This window comes from Scyliorhinus canicula, chromosome 22 (assembly GCF_902713615.1).
Source record: "Scyliorhinus canicula chromosome 22, sScyCan1.1, whole genome shotgun sequence".
NCBI classification, from domain to species: domain Eukaryota; kingdom Metazoa; phylum Chordata; class Chondrichthyes; order Carcharhiniformes; family Scyliorhinidae; genus Scyliorhinus; species Scyliorhinus canicula.
The window spans coordinates 11,957,776-11,975,446 of record NC_052167.1 but is presented as its reverse complement, the minus strand read 5'-3'; the positions used below and the strand labels follow the sequence as shown (position 1 = coordinate 11,975,446).

The window sequence follows — 17,671 nt, the reverse complement described above, 5'->3', positions numbered from 1 at the left end:
TAATTTGCTTTTTGCCCCAAAATATTGAATCTCTTGTTTACTGGACACCTTTACCTTGTAATGCACTTAATTCTAATGGATACTTGAAAATTAATGATTAAAACCTTTCCTAGTAAAAGCCATTTGTATGAATCTTAATATTTCTAAACAAGGTTTCTTAATTGCTTTGATAAATAGTGCAATTAATTAATGCGCTTACTGTCTGGAACTACTTTCCACTGCTGTAATTATGTTCACACAACCCACAGTTCAACTGCATTAATTTTCTTTTTCAAAGTCGGAATGCACATCGCCAAAAAAAGACAAAAACATGCATAAACAAAGTACAGAAACAGGTCACATTTATGCAGCAAACTAAACATTATACACTAGATGTATTCACATATCATGTGACAGATGCCGCATTCTAAGCTAAACTGTCCAACAATGTAAGTAACCTTTAATTAGAGTATTCATTAATATTTATACTGATCAATAAAAAAAGGCTCTACCTCATTAATTACTTTGAACACACAAGTAAGGCAAGCACCTAATTTCAGAGCATATTTTCTCTTTGACCTCTACAATCCTGTTTCACTTCAATATGCACATGAAAACACTAATTAGGTTGGCTACTTGCACATTAATGATTCATAACAGAGCATGTCAATTAGGACCATACACACAGATTACTGAATCTTGCTTATTAAAGGAGTACTGAATTCAACACAATTTAAAAAGATGGTACATTCAATAGTTAACTTGCAGGTTTCCCTTCCTTGAAGCACATTCAACCAGCAGCACACATCTTTCTCGAGTCACCCTGAACCGCGAGCACACCCCTCCGAGATTTCAGAGAAGCACAGGCAGAGATTTGGTCATGCAGCCAGATATTAGATCAGGTAAGCCAGGGGCTGGTTTAGCAAAGTGGCTAAATAGCTGGCTTGTAATGCAGAACAAGGCCAGCAGCGCGGGTTTAATTCCCGTACCAGCCTCCCCAAACAGGCGCCAGAATGTGGCGACTAGGGGCTTTTCACAGTAACTTCATTGAAGCCTACTTGTGACAATAAGTGATTATTATTATTATAAAAGGGAAACTAGCAAAGTACTTCAGGATACCGCCAAGCACTGTGGCCAGATTTCAAAATGAGTAAAATAGTTTCAATATTTCAACTAAATTACAAGGACATCTATCTCTGTACCATAATTAAACCAGCGACGGAATGGACTGAAAACCTTTGTGATTTACTGCCCAGTTACATTCTGTGAACGGCATTTAATATAGAATAAAACTGAAGCACATAAATAAAAAGTATTTAAACCTTTTCCTACAAAAAAGATTTGTTTTGTTTACTTCAAGGTCACCATAGATATCTATTACACTCGATGGAACTTCAGCATTGTTTTGCAGGGTGCACCTTTTTCAATTCACAATTTTAAAAGCAGGTTTTGTGAGCGATCTGTAAATAGGGCTACATGCCAAATATTCCCCAGCAAAAATCAATGCCATCAGGAAGGGGGGGGGGATATGTTTCTCAAAATATTAAAAGGCTGCATGATTATACATAATGTTCAATTTACTGAAAGCCGGTTCCAGATTTCTGTTGTTTCTCCTTCCCAACCTAATACAGTTTTTTGTTCTTTTTGTACGAAAGTACCATGTGCAGAGTAGGAAGGACGACATGGTTCCTCACATTCCATTACTCTATCAAACACTAGTATGCTGCACTGAAGAAATAAAAGAGCAAGAAGAAATCTGTCTCCTCAAATGTACTACCAAATCAATAAAGGCTCAGAGTTTAAGACTGTAAGGGTTAATTGGCTAAATCACACTTCTGAGTTTCAGATTAAATCTGAACTTTTGTAAATCAATTCTGATGCTGTCACGTTGAAAACCACAGAGTCCTTTAAAAGCTCTTTGTAAATTCAACGGGAAAAAAGGGAGAGAGTGGAGATGAGGCTATGATCCCATCAGAGCTTTGCTCTGGTCTCCGACTTGCCAGATGACAGCTGCCATTGCAGCTCCTTCAAGCATGTTAAAATGAAGAACAGAAATGATAGAAGCTGCCTCAGGGCCAGGGTTTTAAATAGAATTTCTCAATGACCACCAGCATCTTCATGTACCTGTAATTCATTCTACTTTGCAACAAGCAGAATGCACTTTTAAAAGGCATCGCATTATTCCAATGCTAATCTGTGTCCCCTCGGCAACTGCAGAAGTGCTTTTCATTTTCTATTTTCAATCACAATATTAATCCAGACAGGCTAAATAGTTATATCAAATCTTCAATTTTATTCGTGTCCAATTATTTCCTTTATCATTTTGCAAGCTTTCTGAAATAACTGTTTTTCAATGATGATGACTCTGTAATTATAATCAAACGTGGTAAATTCTTAAGATGTTTAAGGTAATGTCTATTAAAAGCTCATCCCTTTTAATGTTGCAGAAAAGCTGCCAGACTGAGAACTATTTTGATTTGTTTTAAAAGAAGTTAATCCTCAGGGTGCATTAAGATTATACATTTCCCCAGTACCGCTTTATGGTTAAGTAACCTCTATTCGCTTATAACTGCATTTGGCTGAACTTAGTGTCACATGTCTGTGCATTATCCAATTAGGCACATCTCCCTTGCTTAGTTAGAATCCAACACAACACAATCAGCTGTTTTTGCTATTCCATCTCTCTTCTGCCCTAATCCTTCCCCCAATTAAAAATGAGACCTCGAGATTTCAACCACCAACTCAACTGTCTACATCTTTAAGCCCTGAGAACATGGAATTCAGCCAGATGCCAATTAAGTTACCAAATTACAATCTGTATATACTTTTCTTGTGGACTCTTCTTTGGCCACCTACCCTTTCCCACTCTACAATTTGTATTTGTGCGTGTGAAAATCAAGAGTGTGCGTGTGTGTGTGAGAAAGTTTAGGTGTAATAAAACTAACAACTTCATTGTTAAATTCAAGAAACCTGTCTTATTGGTTCTATTATGGCAAATAAATAATTAAATACTCACTAAATTGGCAAGTGCATCCTTTCTAAACAAACAAACAAATCTATTGTGGTGAAACAAGGGGTAGGCAAAGAGGGGAGTTATTTGACCTCTTCTCACTCGGTCGTGACAAAGTTGACAACAGTCTTTAAGTTTCATCCTGCTGGATAGTGAACTTGGCAGTGTAGCACAAACGTCACATTCGGTGCCGCTGCTGGTCGACCCATAAACTGACCACAAGCCACCGGCAACTGGACTGCATTCAGTCTGCACTAATAATCTATCAGCCTGCTCTTGGGAAAGCTCTCCTGTCAATTAAAAAATTAGCCTCTGCTGCCATGTCGTATGTAGAAAAGCGCTACAAGAAACAACTTGGGAACCTGAGCTCGCAATCATTAATCGATCAATTTCGAATTAGAGTTGCTCCCTTCAGTCACAAAGTGCAGCGGGCGGACTCTTGCACATGATTATTAGTGGTGTTGCACCACAAGGCTTGCTAAATGTTTGAGGCAGAACTATGCATTTGTGTCAGGAATTTGAGAGCCGAGGTAGACGCATTCTGCATCAAAGCAGAAACACTGGAAAATACCAATAAAGCCGCAACAGGTAGAGTTTAACTGTAGAGTTTTATCCCTAATGCTATGGGCAGGTGGTGCATATCCCTGGCAGGCACAAATGTAAGTGCAAAGTCAACCACCATTTGCTGAAATAGGGTTGGGTAATGGGTATTTCTCAGCCTGCTGCTCAGGAAAATTAGCAGAGGTAATTATGCAGCACGATTAAAAAGTCCAACTCCGCAAGTATTGAAGGCTATCAGCTTGGCTGTTATTGGTCAGATCGAGATAATGATCAATGCGGTCAGCCAATTTTCATGGCTTTCTTTTATCATTTGTTCTGCCCATACCTGTAGCATACCATGCCCATTGTCTTCAATCGTCCCTTCACATGTGATGTGCAGCCTGGTCAGCTTCCTTGTGGACCTGGAAACAAAAACAATGCAATTAAATAAATCTAATTCATACAACTGATTTACGTGGAAACTAATGTATTTTTTGAAATTTGTCTTGGATATGTATTTCAACAATCTTCTAGAATAATTTGATGTCCAGCTTAAACTGTTATATATCCTAGACTGTTGTCTTATTGATAGTGACTCCAAAAAAGTAAATCAACTCCCTTTGGAACTCCATTTTTCATGGGCTAACTTATTAATAGAGTGATATGTTTTTCATCCATCTCAAATTACATCTTTTATTGATTTAAGATTGCCAGTCCACACACATGAAACTGAACAGAAAATACTTCTTTCAAAACTAGACAAATTGTATATAGGCAATAAAAAAAGCTTCTAAATGATTAGCTTAATCATCAAAATTGTAAAAAAAAACTAATTACAAAAAGTTTAAACAGGTGACAAAAGCCGAGTCCTGAAGTCAAGCACATCATTAAGGTAATGCATGCAAATCAGGGTCTAATCATATTGCTGTTTGTCTCATTTTCTTTTTATAGAAAAAATTGCAAAAATATCTAAATATACCTCTGCAAATCTACTAGTCCAAGTATTTACATCTTGATGCTGTATATATCTGTCTACTAAATTTCAAGTCCCAAGTCAGTTTAGTCAAACATGTATAAATCACCTCATTGAAAAAAACAGAAGCTCGTCATAGTAAGAAAAATGGAGTCCTGCAGAACTCTGACAGTTTGTCATGGTTCAAAGTTTGAGGCTCAGAGTTGTGTTCGGATATAACGTTGCAATTCATGAAGTCATGGCAAATTACATTCTGGCAATAAGCATCCTTATTGCTCAACAAAGAACAAAACAGCATAGGAACAGGCCCTTCGGCCCTCCAAGCCTTTACCGGTCATGATACAAACCTTGGCCAAAACCCTCAGACCTTCCTTGTGCCGTATCCCTTTATACCCATCCTACCATGTATTTGTCAAGATGTCTTTTGAATCCTGTTAATGTATCTGCTTCCACAATCTCCCCTAGCAACGCATTCCAGGCACTCACCACCCTGTGTCTGAAAAATACTGCCTCGCACATAGAACATAGAACAGTACAGCACAGAACAGAACAGGCCCTTCGGCCCTCGATGTTGTGCCGAGCAATGATCACGCTACTCAAACCCACGTATCCACCCTATACCCGTAACCCAACAACCTCCCCCCCCTTAACCTTACTTTTTTTTTAGGACACTACAGGCAATTTATCATGGCCAATCCACCTAACCCGCATATCTTTGGACTGTGGGAGGAAACCGGAGCACCCGGAGGAAACCCACGCACACATGGGAAGGACGTGCAGACTCCGCACAGACAGTGACCCAGCCGGGAATCGAACCTGGGACCCTGGAGCTGTGAAGCATTTATGCTAACCACCATGCTACCGTGCTGCCCCTCGACTTTGCCCCAAGGACCTTAAACCTATGTCCCTGGTGACTGACCCTCCACCCTGGGAAAGAGTGCCTCACAATCTTGTAGACCTCTCCCTCATCCTCCGTCGTTCTAACAAAAACTCAATGTGTGAATTTTAACAAGACAATGGTTTGCAACAAATGTACCGGCCACTGCCAATGAAAATGAATTTGCAATTCAGGCCCAAACTAACAGTAAAGCCTTACTGTTTGAAAATTAAAGATGTTAATCCAGATGGGAGGACAAAATTACCACGATTTTTTCTTGTTCTTTAAAAACAATGATAAAGGAAACTAAATCGCCAATAAATAAATTTGCTAGAAACCCAAGTTAACAAGTTATAAAGGTGGTCAACAATATTAATAGCACTGTAAAGTCAATAGAATTAATATCACAAAAGCCTTTCACTACCATATTTGTTTCAAATAATTGTTTTTGTTGTTAACAGATTTATCTGCAGAGGCTTCAGACAGACATTTTCATCGATACTCGAGGATATTTTGGTGGGTGTCACATGATGGCCCAGACCTGCTGTTGTCTGGGGGAATCATACAGCAAAAGATGCACTGGGGAACCCTTGGCAGTCAACACATTCTGACTGCATGGGAAATGCCCGGGAAGTTTCAACATTTGTTGGTCAACAACCCCCCCACCTCCGAAACTACAATTTAATGTCGGAGATTTGGAGCAGTCCCGACTTACTTAGCAGAATAGTTAACCAGGAGGATAAGGTTACTGGTACAAGTGTTCTCTCTCTTTCAGGCTCTCCTGATCTTTATACCAAAGGCCTTTTTTTTGAAAGTGGACACAATCATCTCTGACTTTTCATGGGCGGGGAAGGTGCCGAGGGTGGGGAGGACCCTGCTACAGAGGCAGAGGCAGCAGGGGGGGATTGGCATTGCCAAACCTGCTGCATTATTATTGGGCAGCGAATATGGACAAGGTGCGGCGGTGGTGGGAAGGAGAAGGGGTAGAGTGGGTTAGGATGGAGGAGGAATTTTGTTAGGGGGTCTAGTTTGAGGGCTATGGTGAAGGCAGCATTGCCAATGAGCCCGGGGGGGGGGGGGGGGGGGGGGGGGAGGAGAGAGAGAACGGGACACAGGAGGTGAAGGGAAGTGGGGCTGGTCAAGGAGGGTTTGTATTGGGAGGGTTCATCAGTCTGGAGGTGCTAAGGGAGAGGGTAGAGCTACCAAGAGGTAGTGAGTTCAGGTATCTATAGGTTAGGGGCTTTGCACGAAAGGTCTGGAAGGGATTCCCTAGATTGCCGGGATACACGATGCTGGAGCGACTGCTGCTTCCGGATGTGGAAGGGGAGGGAAGAATTGGGGATATATATATATATATATATGTAAGTGGCTGGGGGAGCAGGGAGGCGAGCGAGTGGTGACATCAAGGAGAAATGGGAAGCGTTGGGAATGGAGATCAATTGGGGAGTATGGAGTGCGGCACTGCGGAGGGGAAACGAGACTTCCTCTTGTGCAAGGATGAGCCTGATACAGTTCAAGGTGGAGCACAGGATGCATATGATTCGGGGGGGGGGGCGAGAATGAGTGGGTTCTTTCAGGAGGTAGCAGATGAGTGTGAGAGGTGTGGGCAGGGACCAGCGAATCATGCACATGTTTTGGGGTTGTGAAAAATTGGGAAGATTCTGGGCGGGAATGTTCGCGGTCTTAGCCAGGATAGTGGAGGAGGGAGTGGACCCCGACCCTTTGGTGGCGATATTTGGGGTTTCAGAGAAGCCGGAGCTCATGGAGAGGAGGAAGGCCGATGTCATGGCTTTCGCCGCTCTGATTGCATGGCGAAGAATTTTGCTGGAGTGGCGGTCGGCATCGCCACCAGGGGTGGCAGCATGGTTGGATGGCCTGTGCGACTTCCTGCGGTTAGAGAAGATAAAGCATGAGTTAAGGGGCTCAGCAGGGGAGTTCGAGAAAAGGTGGGGGATGTTTGTGACCGTGTTTGAGGAGCAGTTCGTTGGAGGGGTGTGGGTGATAGGGAGGGGGGGGGGCTAAAAAAGGAGAAAAGTCTGTACAAACTGCATAGTTGATTGTTGGGAAGAATGTTTCCCAGGGTGTTTTTTTGCTGTAACCTACTTTGATACAAGTTTGAATAAAATGCGTTTTTTAAAAAAGTGTTCTCTCTCTCTTTGCCTTTGTTCTCTTCCAGTTGTTTTCTTCCTTATGCCGTGCTGGGCTTTTGCTTCTATTATTTTGTATTTTTGCAGTTTTCGAAGTGGACGAACATGATTTTTGCAATAAAATTTAATCCCGCACTACCACTGGACCGTTGTCTCTTATTTGAAAAATAAGAGATCCTACACTGTGTTTACAAATAAATGGGCATCAATGAGCTTGATTATTTTGATATTACTTTATCCCTGTTGTTCATTCAATATATTCATAAACATTTTAAAAAATGTTTCCAATTAAGGGGCAATTTGGCATGGCCAATCCCTGCACATCTTTGTGTTGTGGGGGTGAGACCCATGCAGACACGGGGAGAATGTGCAAACTCCACAAGGACAGTGATCCGGGGCTGTGATCGAACTCGGGTCCTTGGCGCTGTGAGGCAGGAGTGCTAACCACTGCGCCACCGTGCTGCCCAATATATTCATAGAGATCTGTTGGAAGGAATGGTACTTCTTGTGTAAAAGAGTATTTTCTTTTATTTTGCATTTTATTTATTATTTTCCATGGTCTGTCCAAAGAAAGCTAACACTGCTTTATCTGTTTAAACAACCGGTAACCTAATCATAGAATTTACAGTGCAGGAGGCCATTCGGCCCATCGAGTCTGCAACGGCCCTTGGAAAGGGCACCCTACCCAAGCCCACACATCCACCCTATCCCCATAACCCCACCCAACCTTTTTTTGGACACGAAGGATAATTTAGCATGGCCAATCCACCTAACCAGCACATCTTTGGACTGTGCGAGGAAACCGGAGCACCCGGAGGAAACCCACGCACACATGGGGAGAACGTGCAGACTCCGCACACACTGACCCAAGCCGGGAATCGAACCTAGGACTCTGGAGCTGTGAAGCAACTGTGCTACCACTATGCTACCGTGTTGTCCGTAATACAGTCATGCACCAGACTTTCAAGACATTAGAACAGGTCCCTAATCACATACATGATCTTCCAACCCATGTATGTGTATGCACATGTTTATAATTAAGCCTTTCGCATTTAAGAGATCAATCAGTTAAAATATTTAAAATTCAGAACTAATGCTGTTTTCTAAGTAATAATATTTTGCTTGGAAATTAAAGATCTGAAAATTCAAATTCTTGAAGATGTTGGATAAAAGGTACAGCACATGTATACCGAGGAGAAAATCTCAGAAACATGAAAATTATCTGCACCATGGCAGCACACACCCAAATGAAGCAAATAACTTACAAATAAATAAGCCATAATAAATTTGGATCTGTGTCAGTAAAATGGATTAATTAAGCATCCACTTTTATTTTCAGAACCAAGATGTGAACTGCACCAAGGTGGCTATAAATTTGTCTTAAGTGTTGAATGTAATTTTGGAAGCAACTTGCCACTCTTTGTGGGTCACACTATCAATTTTTTTAAAAAAGTCCTTAACCTGAGCCTCGGTGAATGACATTCCTAATCGGAATGCTGAAAGCTCGAAGACAGTTGGTTCACTGACCAATTTCTCAAACTCTGCACGACAGCTTTGTTTGCGCTTGGATCCTCTTCTATTCACCGCACTTGAGATTCAGATCGCTCCAGCTGGCAACCTTCGGTGAGAACCCATTCATTACTACTTAGTAGCAATGGCACCAACGTACTACACGTCTTCCAAGAAGCATGGAAAAACCTGACCTTTCAGAAGGGTGAAGTCACACCAGATCTGTTTACCTTATGGACTTTTGATGCACTAAAAACATGTCAATTAAATTGTAGCAGAAAATATCTTGAAGTAGAACATTAGCAGCTACCCTCAAGCTAAAGGAGGAAAAGTATTTCACTAACAGCATTAACACAGTATAATAGAAATTATTTAAACATACACCACGAGTTGTCCGAGTCAGATGCACTGCAACAATATATAGGTTTTGACTGGCTTTCTTTACGTATTATTTAGCAATCCCATTCTTTGTATGATGCTTTTTTCTGAAGCCTTTCAGTTGATGTGAGTTTTTGTACTTCAAAACTCACACTTGCAACAGAGCCTGGGAGGAATCTATTTCCTTTAGAATTTACTGGATCAAACCGCACTCTTCGCTAGTGCTGGAGGGGCTGGAACGTTGGGTCTTTGGGTGGCTACTTTTAGTTACTCGAAATTAAACTACAAAAATATATCCTCAGGCTACCCATTTGTCAAGCACTAACAGACATATGGCAACATCAATCTGCAATACCAGTTTACATCAAAACAAATTCTTGCAAGACTCAGATTCAATATATATATTTTTAAAGAGATCTTTATTTCAGCTCCAAGGTACGACACTAGTATGTGATGAAGTATTTTAAAAGTTACGTATTTTATCTGTGATTAACTGGCAACCTGTTATTTTCATCTTAATTTCTTGTTAAATTTGATTTTTAATTCACCAACAAGGAAAATAGACTATTGTGGAGAAAGATAGAGTTATAGTTTCAGGTCAATTACCCATCATCAGAACAGAGGTTGTTTAACCTGAATATTTCCAGCACTTTGCATTTTTATTTCAGTTTACCACAGTATTTGCTTTTCAAATGCACTACTGTGTTATTCTGTTGACATTAAAACGGGCACTACAGTGGCGCAGTGGTTAGCACTGCTGCCTCACGGCGCCGAGGTCCCAGGTTCGATCCTGGCTCTGGGTCACTGTCTGTGTGGAGTTTGCACATTCTCCCCGTGTCTGCGTGGGTTTCGCCCCCACAATCCAAAGATGTGCAGGGTGGGTGGATTGGCCACGCTAAATTGCCCCTTAATTGGAAAAAATGAATTGGGTACTCTAAATTTTTTTAAAAACATTAAAACTATACTCTGACAAATAAACTATTTAAGGATAAACATTCTGTGAGCAAGAAAGTGACAACTATCACCTGTAGCTTGATTTAAGTGCAGGCAGTGTGATGCACTGAGCTAACTTTCACCTTGGTTGGCATGAACATAATTTCTGCTCACAGACAATAAGCCTGCCCGCTGGCTCAGTCTAAACGGCAGATGTTAAGTGTACAAGTGCTACATGCTATTGGCAACCTCAATCATTTTCAACAGAGCCACAGCTAACGCAGCAATGACCAAGCAAAACGTGATGACTGCATAGTGATAGCTGCTTTGAAGTTAATGTTTCTTGGGTAAATTAAACCCCAATATAGATTAGTAGAGTTTTCTTACCTTTCCCATTCAGGAAACTTGAGCAGACACTGTCTCTGAAATGTTACAAGGCCAGTGGGTTCTAAGATAAGAAAGGAAATAAATTAATAAAAGATAGAGGTATCCAAAATAATAAATCGTGATAAATTGGCTTGTTATAACTATTTATAACAAAACAATGTTTCATTTACTACAAGTGACTTAGCAGGAAAACCTCATCACACTATTAGACAAATCACTTCAAGAAATGCTAAATATACATATTTAGCTAGAGAATTAAAGAAAGGTTAAAGTATGGAAAGAGGCCATTTGGCCTGTAATGTCCTTGCTAGCTCTCTGCAAGCAGCAATTCCATTAGTCCACTTCCCTGCCCCTTCTCTGTAGCCATGCAATGTTTTTCTCTTCATACCTGCAGGAAATTGGATAATCACCAGAGCAACCTTCAGGAGGTGCAAGATGTGACAGTGTGGGAGACAACTACATGTAAAGAATGGCATAAGTAGGAGCTAAAGTAGAGTTCAGGACAGCTTGACAAGCTGTACATCTTCACAATATGTCACATTTTGGAATTCTTTGGTGGCTTTCCTCCAGAAAGGATGTGGACACGAGATAGATTAAGAAGTTATATTAAAACATAAATCTGCTGAAAATGGGGCAACTTTCAAGGCGGCATATATTCTGAGTTTGTATAGGAAAGTTACATAAAGTAAGGAATGGAAGTGATTGGGTATCAGTCAATCATACTCCGAGACTGCATTTCTCTAAGTGACTGAGATTGATTTTACACATGTAATTGGTATTGTGTAGCTAACCCCCACTGACTGCACTTTGCTTTTACCCAGAAAACTTGCTGTGGTTTCAGACACAAGCTTTTTCTGTAGCTTGTAGAGACCCTTTTCAAATATACGCTGCTTGCTTTGCCCTAGGTCCCACCCTGACCCCCAACTGATTGGCTCACAGTGGTGTTAAAAGACACTCGGGTGGGGGTAGGGAAACAAACAGAAGTTGCAACAAAATCAGGAAGCTATCTCGGGTGAATGATTCATGAGCCACATCTGCTTATGAGGTGGATATTTCACACATGGGTATTGAAATCTTTTGTTCTCATCATGGTGGGTACTTTGAGAATGGCTTTTAAAAATTATAACACAAAGACCAAGAGGAAGATAAACAACTGAAGACTGCAAAGGAAGCAAATTGTGCTCGGACAGGGAGGAGGGAAATTGTGCTTTGAAGCTTTCTTTCAATTTACATGACCAATGAGAGTGCGTTAGTACTTGTGTTCTTTGGTTTTGTAACAGTCCCTGAATAGACGTATCAATTGTATGCATCAATTTAATTGTTCGATGTGTTTTACCACTGTGAAATGAAACATCTGCATCTGTCCAAAGATATTGAAGGAGTAAATGTACATGTAGGGCATTGATCCAGAACACACAGGAATTTGCTACACTCCTGGCTCCCATAACCACGTTAAGAAACAGTCGGCCAGTAGAAATCAGCTTCCAGGAGAAGTGGGTGGCCAGACTGCTCAAGGGAATGGCTGGCATTAATGAACCCAGTCAGATATCTGTGGCAGATCCTAATTTAAATGAAATGCCCAGTGACAATATGATTACCTTAATTGAGATCTTGCACACCTGTTCTAAACCAAAAAGTTTAAAAATCAACCATGCAATTGTTACAGCACGGGGAATGAATCCGAACTCTATCAAAGTCAGGATTCTCAACCAGCATTAACAATGCCAAGCTGCGGTCATCAAATCAGCAATTCTTTAGCAACAAGTTTATCCAGAGTTTAGTTTCCATGGTGCAAGTCTCCAAGACATTCTTCTGGCACATTTGGCACTACCTTCAGTGGAACAAGGGACTCCATTGGGATTGTACAATGTTATTTACAGCTCATTACAAATTTACTTAGAGCAGTTAGGGCAAATGGACAGTATTGAAATTCATTAGCGAGAATCAATTTAACTGGTATATTTGAGAGGCCGTTTGGAAGCGATTGAAGAATTCTCCTGTCCATGTGCCAGATGAAACTGTAGCATTGGCACCGATCCATCTTTTTAAAGGATGGTTGCTCTCAAAACGAAGCTACAACTTTTCTCCAGGAAGAATAGTAACATTCTGTAGTCACTTTCTGAAAAATACTGGTTGCATAAATGATCCATTTCTTGTGTATTACCAATAGTATTATTTCCTGCAAATGTCGAATATGTCACTTCCTGCACATATGAAGTTTAAACCTCCACGACCATATGCTTTCCTTTTTAAGAAAGTACTTTTTGCTGCTACAAAGACTAAATCAAAGATTTATGTTTTTTTGGGGATGGACCTGCCATCTTTTATTAACACGAGAGTAGCTGCTCGTGGTGAGTGAGGAGTTAGCTTGTAATTTGTAGCACTGCAAATCCTTACCTGCAAGAGTCACCCGTTTATACTTTGTTCTCGCATTCCCACTGTTGTAATTTGCCCAGATCCTACTGGGCACAATTGGTTACCACTTGGGTCCAATCAACTTAATAGAATAACAGAAACAAATTCCGGGACAAATTAAAAGGAGACGCTCCTGGTAGGGGCAATGCCCGAACAAAACAAAGTGTCTTCTTGGGGAATATGAGCTCCTCCGATAAGGGCAATCATTAACCTCCCAGCTGTATGACTAGAGCTGGCTAGTATGGTACCGAGAGAACCAGTAGTGAACTACTGGTACTGTGTAAATATTGTTAGAAATAAAAGTTACTTTCTGTTTGACTCAACCAACTCGTGCTGGACTCTTCCACAAAACCCACACATACCCTTCAAAAATATCCTCAACATCTAGTTTTCTAACCACAATTTAAATTTGTTTCCCATCATTTGGCATCCGGATGACTTTTAATGATTGTATCGAAAGACAGGTTGTGTCAAATAATTAAGATTTCTCCAATAGATCTTCATATCTTAATAAATAAAGCAAAAGACTGAACATTTAGTTTGGTGAGAGGTTAGAATTCTATTTTAACTCCCAACTTCAAGTTGACAGTAGATATCTAATTTGATGCATTAATCTTCCTCCAAGGGATATATATCAAAGGGTTAGTTCTTCAGAAAGCAAAACCACGGCCATGTCGGAATAGGCAACATGCCTTCGATAATAGAATTAAACGATTCTAGAAGCCACAAAAGAAGCAAGATTACTCCAGGCTACATTTCTGCCTCACTTTACTTCAAATTGTTTTTACAACCAAAAAACTAGTTGTAAAACTATGAAAACTTTATTCTCTTCTCGACAATTATAGGATTTTATTTTTTTTGCTGGAAAACACCTGTACAGGTTTTACTTAAATTTTATTTCACTTTGGCCCAGATGGCTTTTGCAGCTCAGTGCTCTCAGGCCTAAACAATGTCACTCTATCTAAATAAGGGATGATAAGCGCATAGGTGTGATCCTGGCCAAGGTGGGGGGAGCACTGGGCAAACAAATGCTAACTATTTTCCCTTCTCACCTCAGGATGACACTCATGACTTCTGTTTGAAACCTTGACATAATGGCCAAGACCAGAATTTCAGGCATGCAGAGTCAAAAACATACATCCATGTTTCACTACAGCACACTAAATGTCAGCCTATTTTTTGCGATGTCCTTTCATAGGACCAATGATAGAATTTTAAATTAGGGTTAGGGCCCATTCTTGAACGCTTTAGATCCTCTAATTTCTTTTTATTGCAGATGACTAATGATGAAGGTATCAGTGCTAATTCTTAGCATAAACTTACTATTTTTTGTGACTTTTCTGAAATAGCAGAAAAGAGTTTTAAGCTTTTCAATTTTCTTGGGCAAAGATCCTTCAAACAATCTGCGGAAAGAATTAAAGCAATATTGAAATGCAAGAAAATAATCTTTCTGCAGCAAGTAAACGAACGGGAGTAGAAAAAGGACACGTAAATTGTATTTATATTACTATTTGAAGACATTTCTCACATAGCCCATATCAAACTGGTTAAATAAAATGACCGCGGTCGCGGCATCCTTGAATATTGCAATGAAATGAAACATGAAGACTGGAACTGTACTCCAAATTGTGGCAAAGGAAGCTTAATACTGCAACAAAGAAATACACATTAATTCTCATCTCTCTACTCCTCACTGCTCACATTCTTTACAAAAAGCCTTTGAACACAAGAGAATACCCAAGGGAATTCTTAATGAATTGTGTACCTTCATGTTCAATTTTGTTTGATGATTTTAACCCCTCAAGCGGTACTCAAAATAGAATAATGGTCCACTCTGAAAAGCCCAGAATGTAATATTCATTGTCTTTTGTTCCTTTGCTAAGTAAATGCTGATCTACTGTAGGACAAAAATCTGTGCTCTCATCCAACTACACAGCTTAGTTAGTTGCTTTCTACATCATGTCACTGTCCCTAGACATAAATATCACTCTGAGCCTTTCAAATAACAAGGTTGGGAATGAAATTGCTAAATCTAGGCTGATGCAGTAAAAGTCCTTCAGGCTATAGATATCATTTCTGAAAGCCGATTCCAGTATAGGACTGATTTCACTGCCAAACTAAAGTGACACGTGTTTTTCATCAGGCAGATGAACTGCTGCAGTCCTCATGACAAACCAGTCCTTTTTGATATAGGGTAGCCTTCGGGATAATTGAGCTTCCTGGGGAATCCCGACAGTTTACCTCTAAATTAGCACAGTGACAAAACTATTTCAAGTTGCTCACTGAATATCGGTGTGCTGTACTTTCCTTCTGTTGTTGGTCACTATTCATTATATCTGAAGGGATAAATGATTTTCAATTTGCTTTCCCACGGATATTAAACATTCACATTTCTCCGTACACTCCAGTAGTTCAGTGCACTTTCAATTAAGTATTGTGCGCTCTTTAACTAAGCCATTTTCTATTTTGCTGATTTTAATTGAAACGATTTTCATCTTTTAATTATTAATAGATTAATCTAATTAAGCAAAAAATTACTCACTTCATTCCTGAATTCTTATGCTTTTTAATTATGCTAAATGGTTTATTTTCAATAGTTTTACTGACAAGTTTTATTTTAATCACGTTGGTCAAATATCATTTGTTACCGTTTGCATTTACCTTAAAAATTATACAAGTTTTATATTCAGCATCTTGTAATTTTTTGCAAACCTTTTTAAAAAACTCAGCATATAGCTACTAAATTGCACTTTGAGTACACCTTGGCTAAAAATGTCCGGTTAATTTTAAATAAATGACTTCTATTTAAAATTTAAACAAATTGGAAACAATTATACAGCCATTTTTGTATTAATGCAAAATGGTTTCCTTTTGAGTAAAGCTCTGTAAAGTCACCGCCACTCTTTCCTTCTTTAAGGCTTCGACCAAGATTTTGGCCATTAGCTCTAATGTCTCCTTAATGTCAACCGTTGTTTGATAATTATTTTACTACTTTAAAGGCGCTTAATACAATGAGCTGAGCAAATCAGTCCAACTCGTGAATGCAATGATGTGAACCTCCTCCAGGAAAGCCCCTCGCACATCTGGGAGCCTGACTGTGCTGAATTTGGGGTGCCATCCTGGCCTATGCAAAGGTTTTTGTATGTTGAGAAAGAAGCTACTCCTTAGTGCTCTAGAAACAAACAGGTTTTCAATCTGGAATAGGATGTTGTGATTGAGGCACAAGATCATAACTGACAACCTTTTCCACCTGAAGAACCTTCCGAAAAAGATTTGTCTAAAATAGAAAACGACATAGAACATGTCTTGTTATGCTCTTGGCGTAGCATAAGCTGCTTCCTTGATGTTCACTCTGACAAAGGAAGGTTCAGATGTGGAAATAACTTCAACACGTTTATTGAACTATTTACAATTCTCCTACTCGGATTCGCCTCTACTGTTAATCCTTCTATAGCTACTCAGACTGACAAACCAGTCTGCTACAATCCACGTGGTGGGTGTGATGTTGATTCAACCCTGTGTCTCTACTCACTGAGTGTCTCCACTGGAAAGAGGAAGATCATGTGTGCTGTGTCCTTTATATATGGGTTGGTGTAATGCCCCCCTGTGGTAGTCACCTCTGTGTGTATCGTGAATGCCCATTGGTCGTGTCCTATCTTACTGACCTATTGGTTGAGTGTCTGTGTGTCATGTCTCTGATACTCCCTCTTGTGTCTAGCTACTCTACGTGTACTTACATTAACCCCTTGTGTATCTACAGTGATGCATATCACCACAGAACATACAGTGCAGAAGGAGGCCATTCAGCTCATCTAGTCTGCACCGACCCACTTAAGCCCTCACTTCCACCCTATCCCAACAACCCCATCTAACATTTTTGGACACTAAGGGCAATTTAGCGTGGCCAATCCACCTAACCTGCACGTCTTTGGACTGTGGGTGGAAACCGGAGCACCCGGAAGAAACCCACGCACAAGGGGAGAACGTTCAGACTCCGCACAGACAGTGACCCAGCAGGGAATCGAACATGGGACCCTGATGCTGTGAAGCCACAGTGCTAACCACTATGCTACCGTGCTGTCCCAAGTATTGGGACTTAGAAAATTTAGCATGTCTAAACCGAATACTTTGCAAATTGCCACTTGGTTCTGATAAATACTGAACAAAATATAAGTGTCACCGTTTTGTACAAATAGAAACAAAAATGAAACTAAAATAGACCTAAACTCTGAATATCACGTTTTTGGACATTTTAAAACTATAATTTTGTGAGCAACGTCATCATTAAAATGAACTGCAGCTCAAGATGTGTAAATTTAAAAAACAATTTCACTATTGATTCTCATGACAAAAAATGACTTTAAAAAAATTTTTATTGAAAAATTTTTATTTTATACAACATTGACGCACCTTAGTAAAATACCGAATGGCACATTCAGAATAATGTATCGTCTCAGCTATATTCGAAACAATACTGGTCACAATCATAAAACCAGTTCCTCGATCCAAAGGCACATTTGTAA

The 17,671-nt window shown here is 40.0% G+C and overlaps 1 protein-coding gene across 7 annotated transcripts in view; it reads right to left on the bottom strand.

Moving 5' to 3' along the window:
• The window catches only part of parga (poly (ADP-ribose) glycohydrolase a), a 159,245-nt gene that overhangs the window by 47,951 nt on the left and 93,623 nt on the right, over positions 1 to 17,671 (bottom strand). For all 7 annotated transcript variants that reach the window (XM_038783247.1, XM_038783246.1, XM_038783245.1 and 4 more), the window contains 3 exons: positions 14,472 to 14,551; positions 10,734 to 10,794; positions 3,876 to 3,951 (listed from right to left, as the gene is read on the bottom strand). In XM_038783247.1, coding sequence (XP_038639175.1) covers positions 3,876 to 3,951; positions 10,734 to 10,794; positions 14,472 to 14,551 — 217 coding nt within the window. The remainder of the gene's footprint in view (positions 1 to 3,875; positions 3,952 to 10,733; positions 10,795 to 14,471; positions 14,552 to 17,671) is intronic.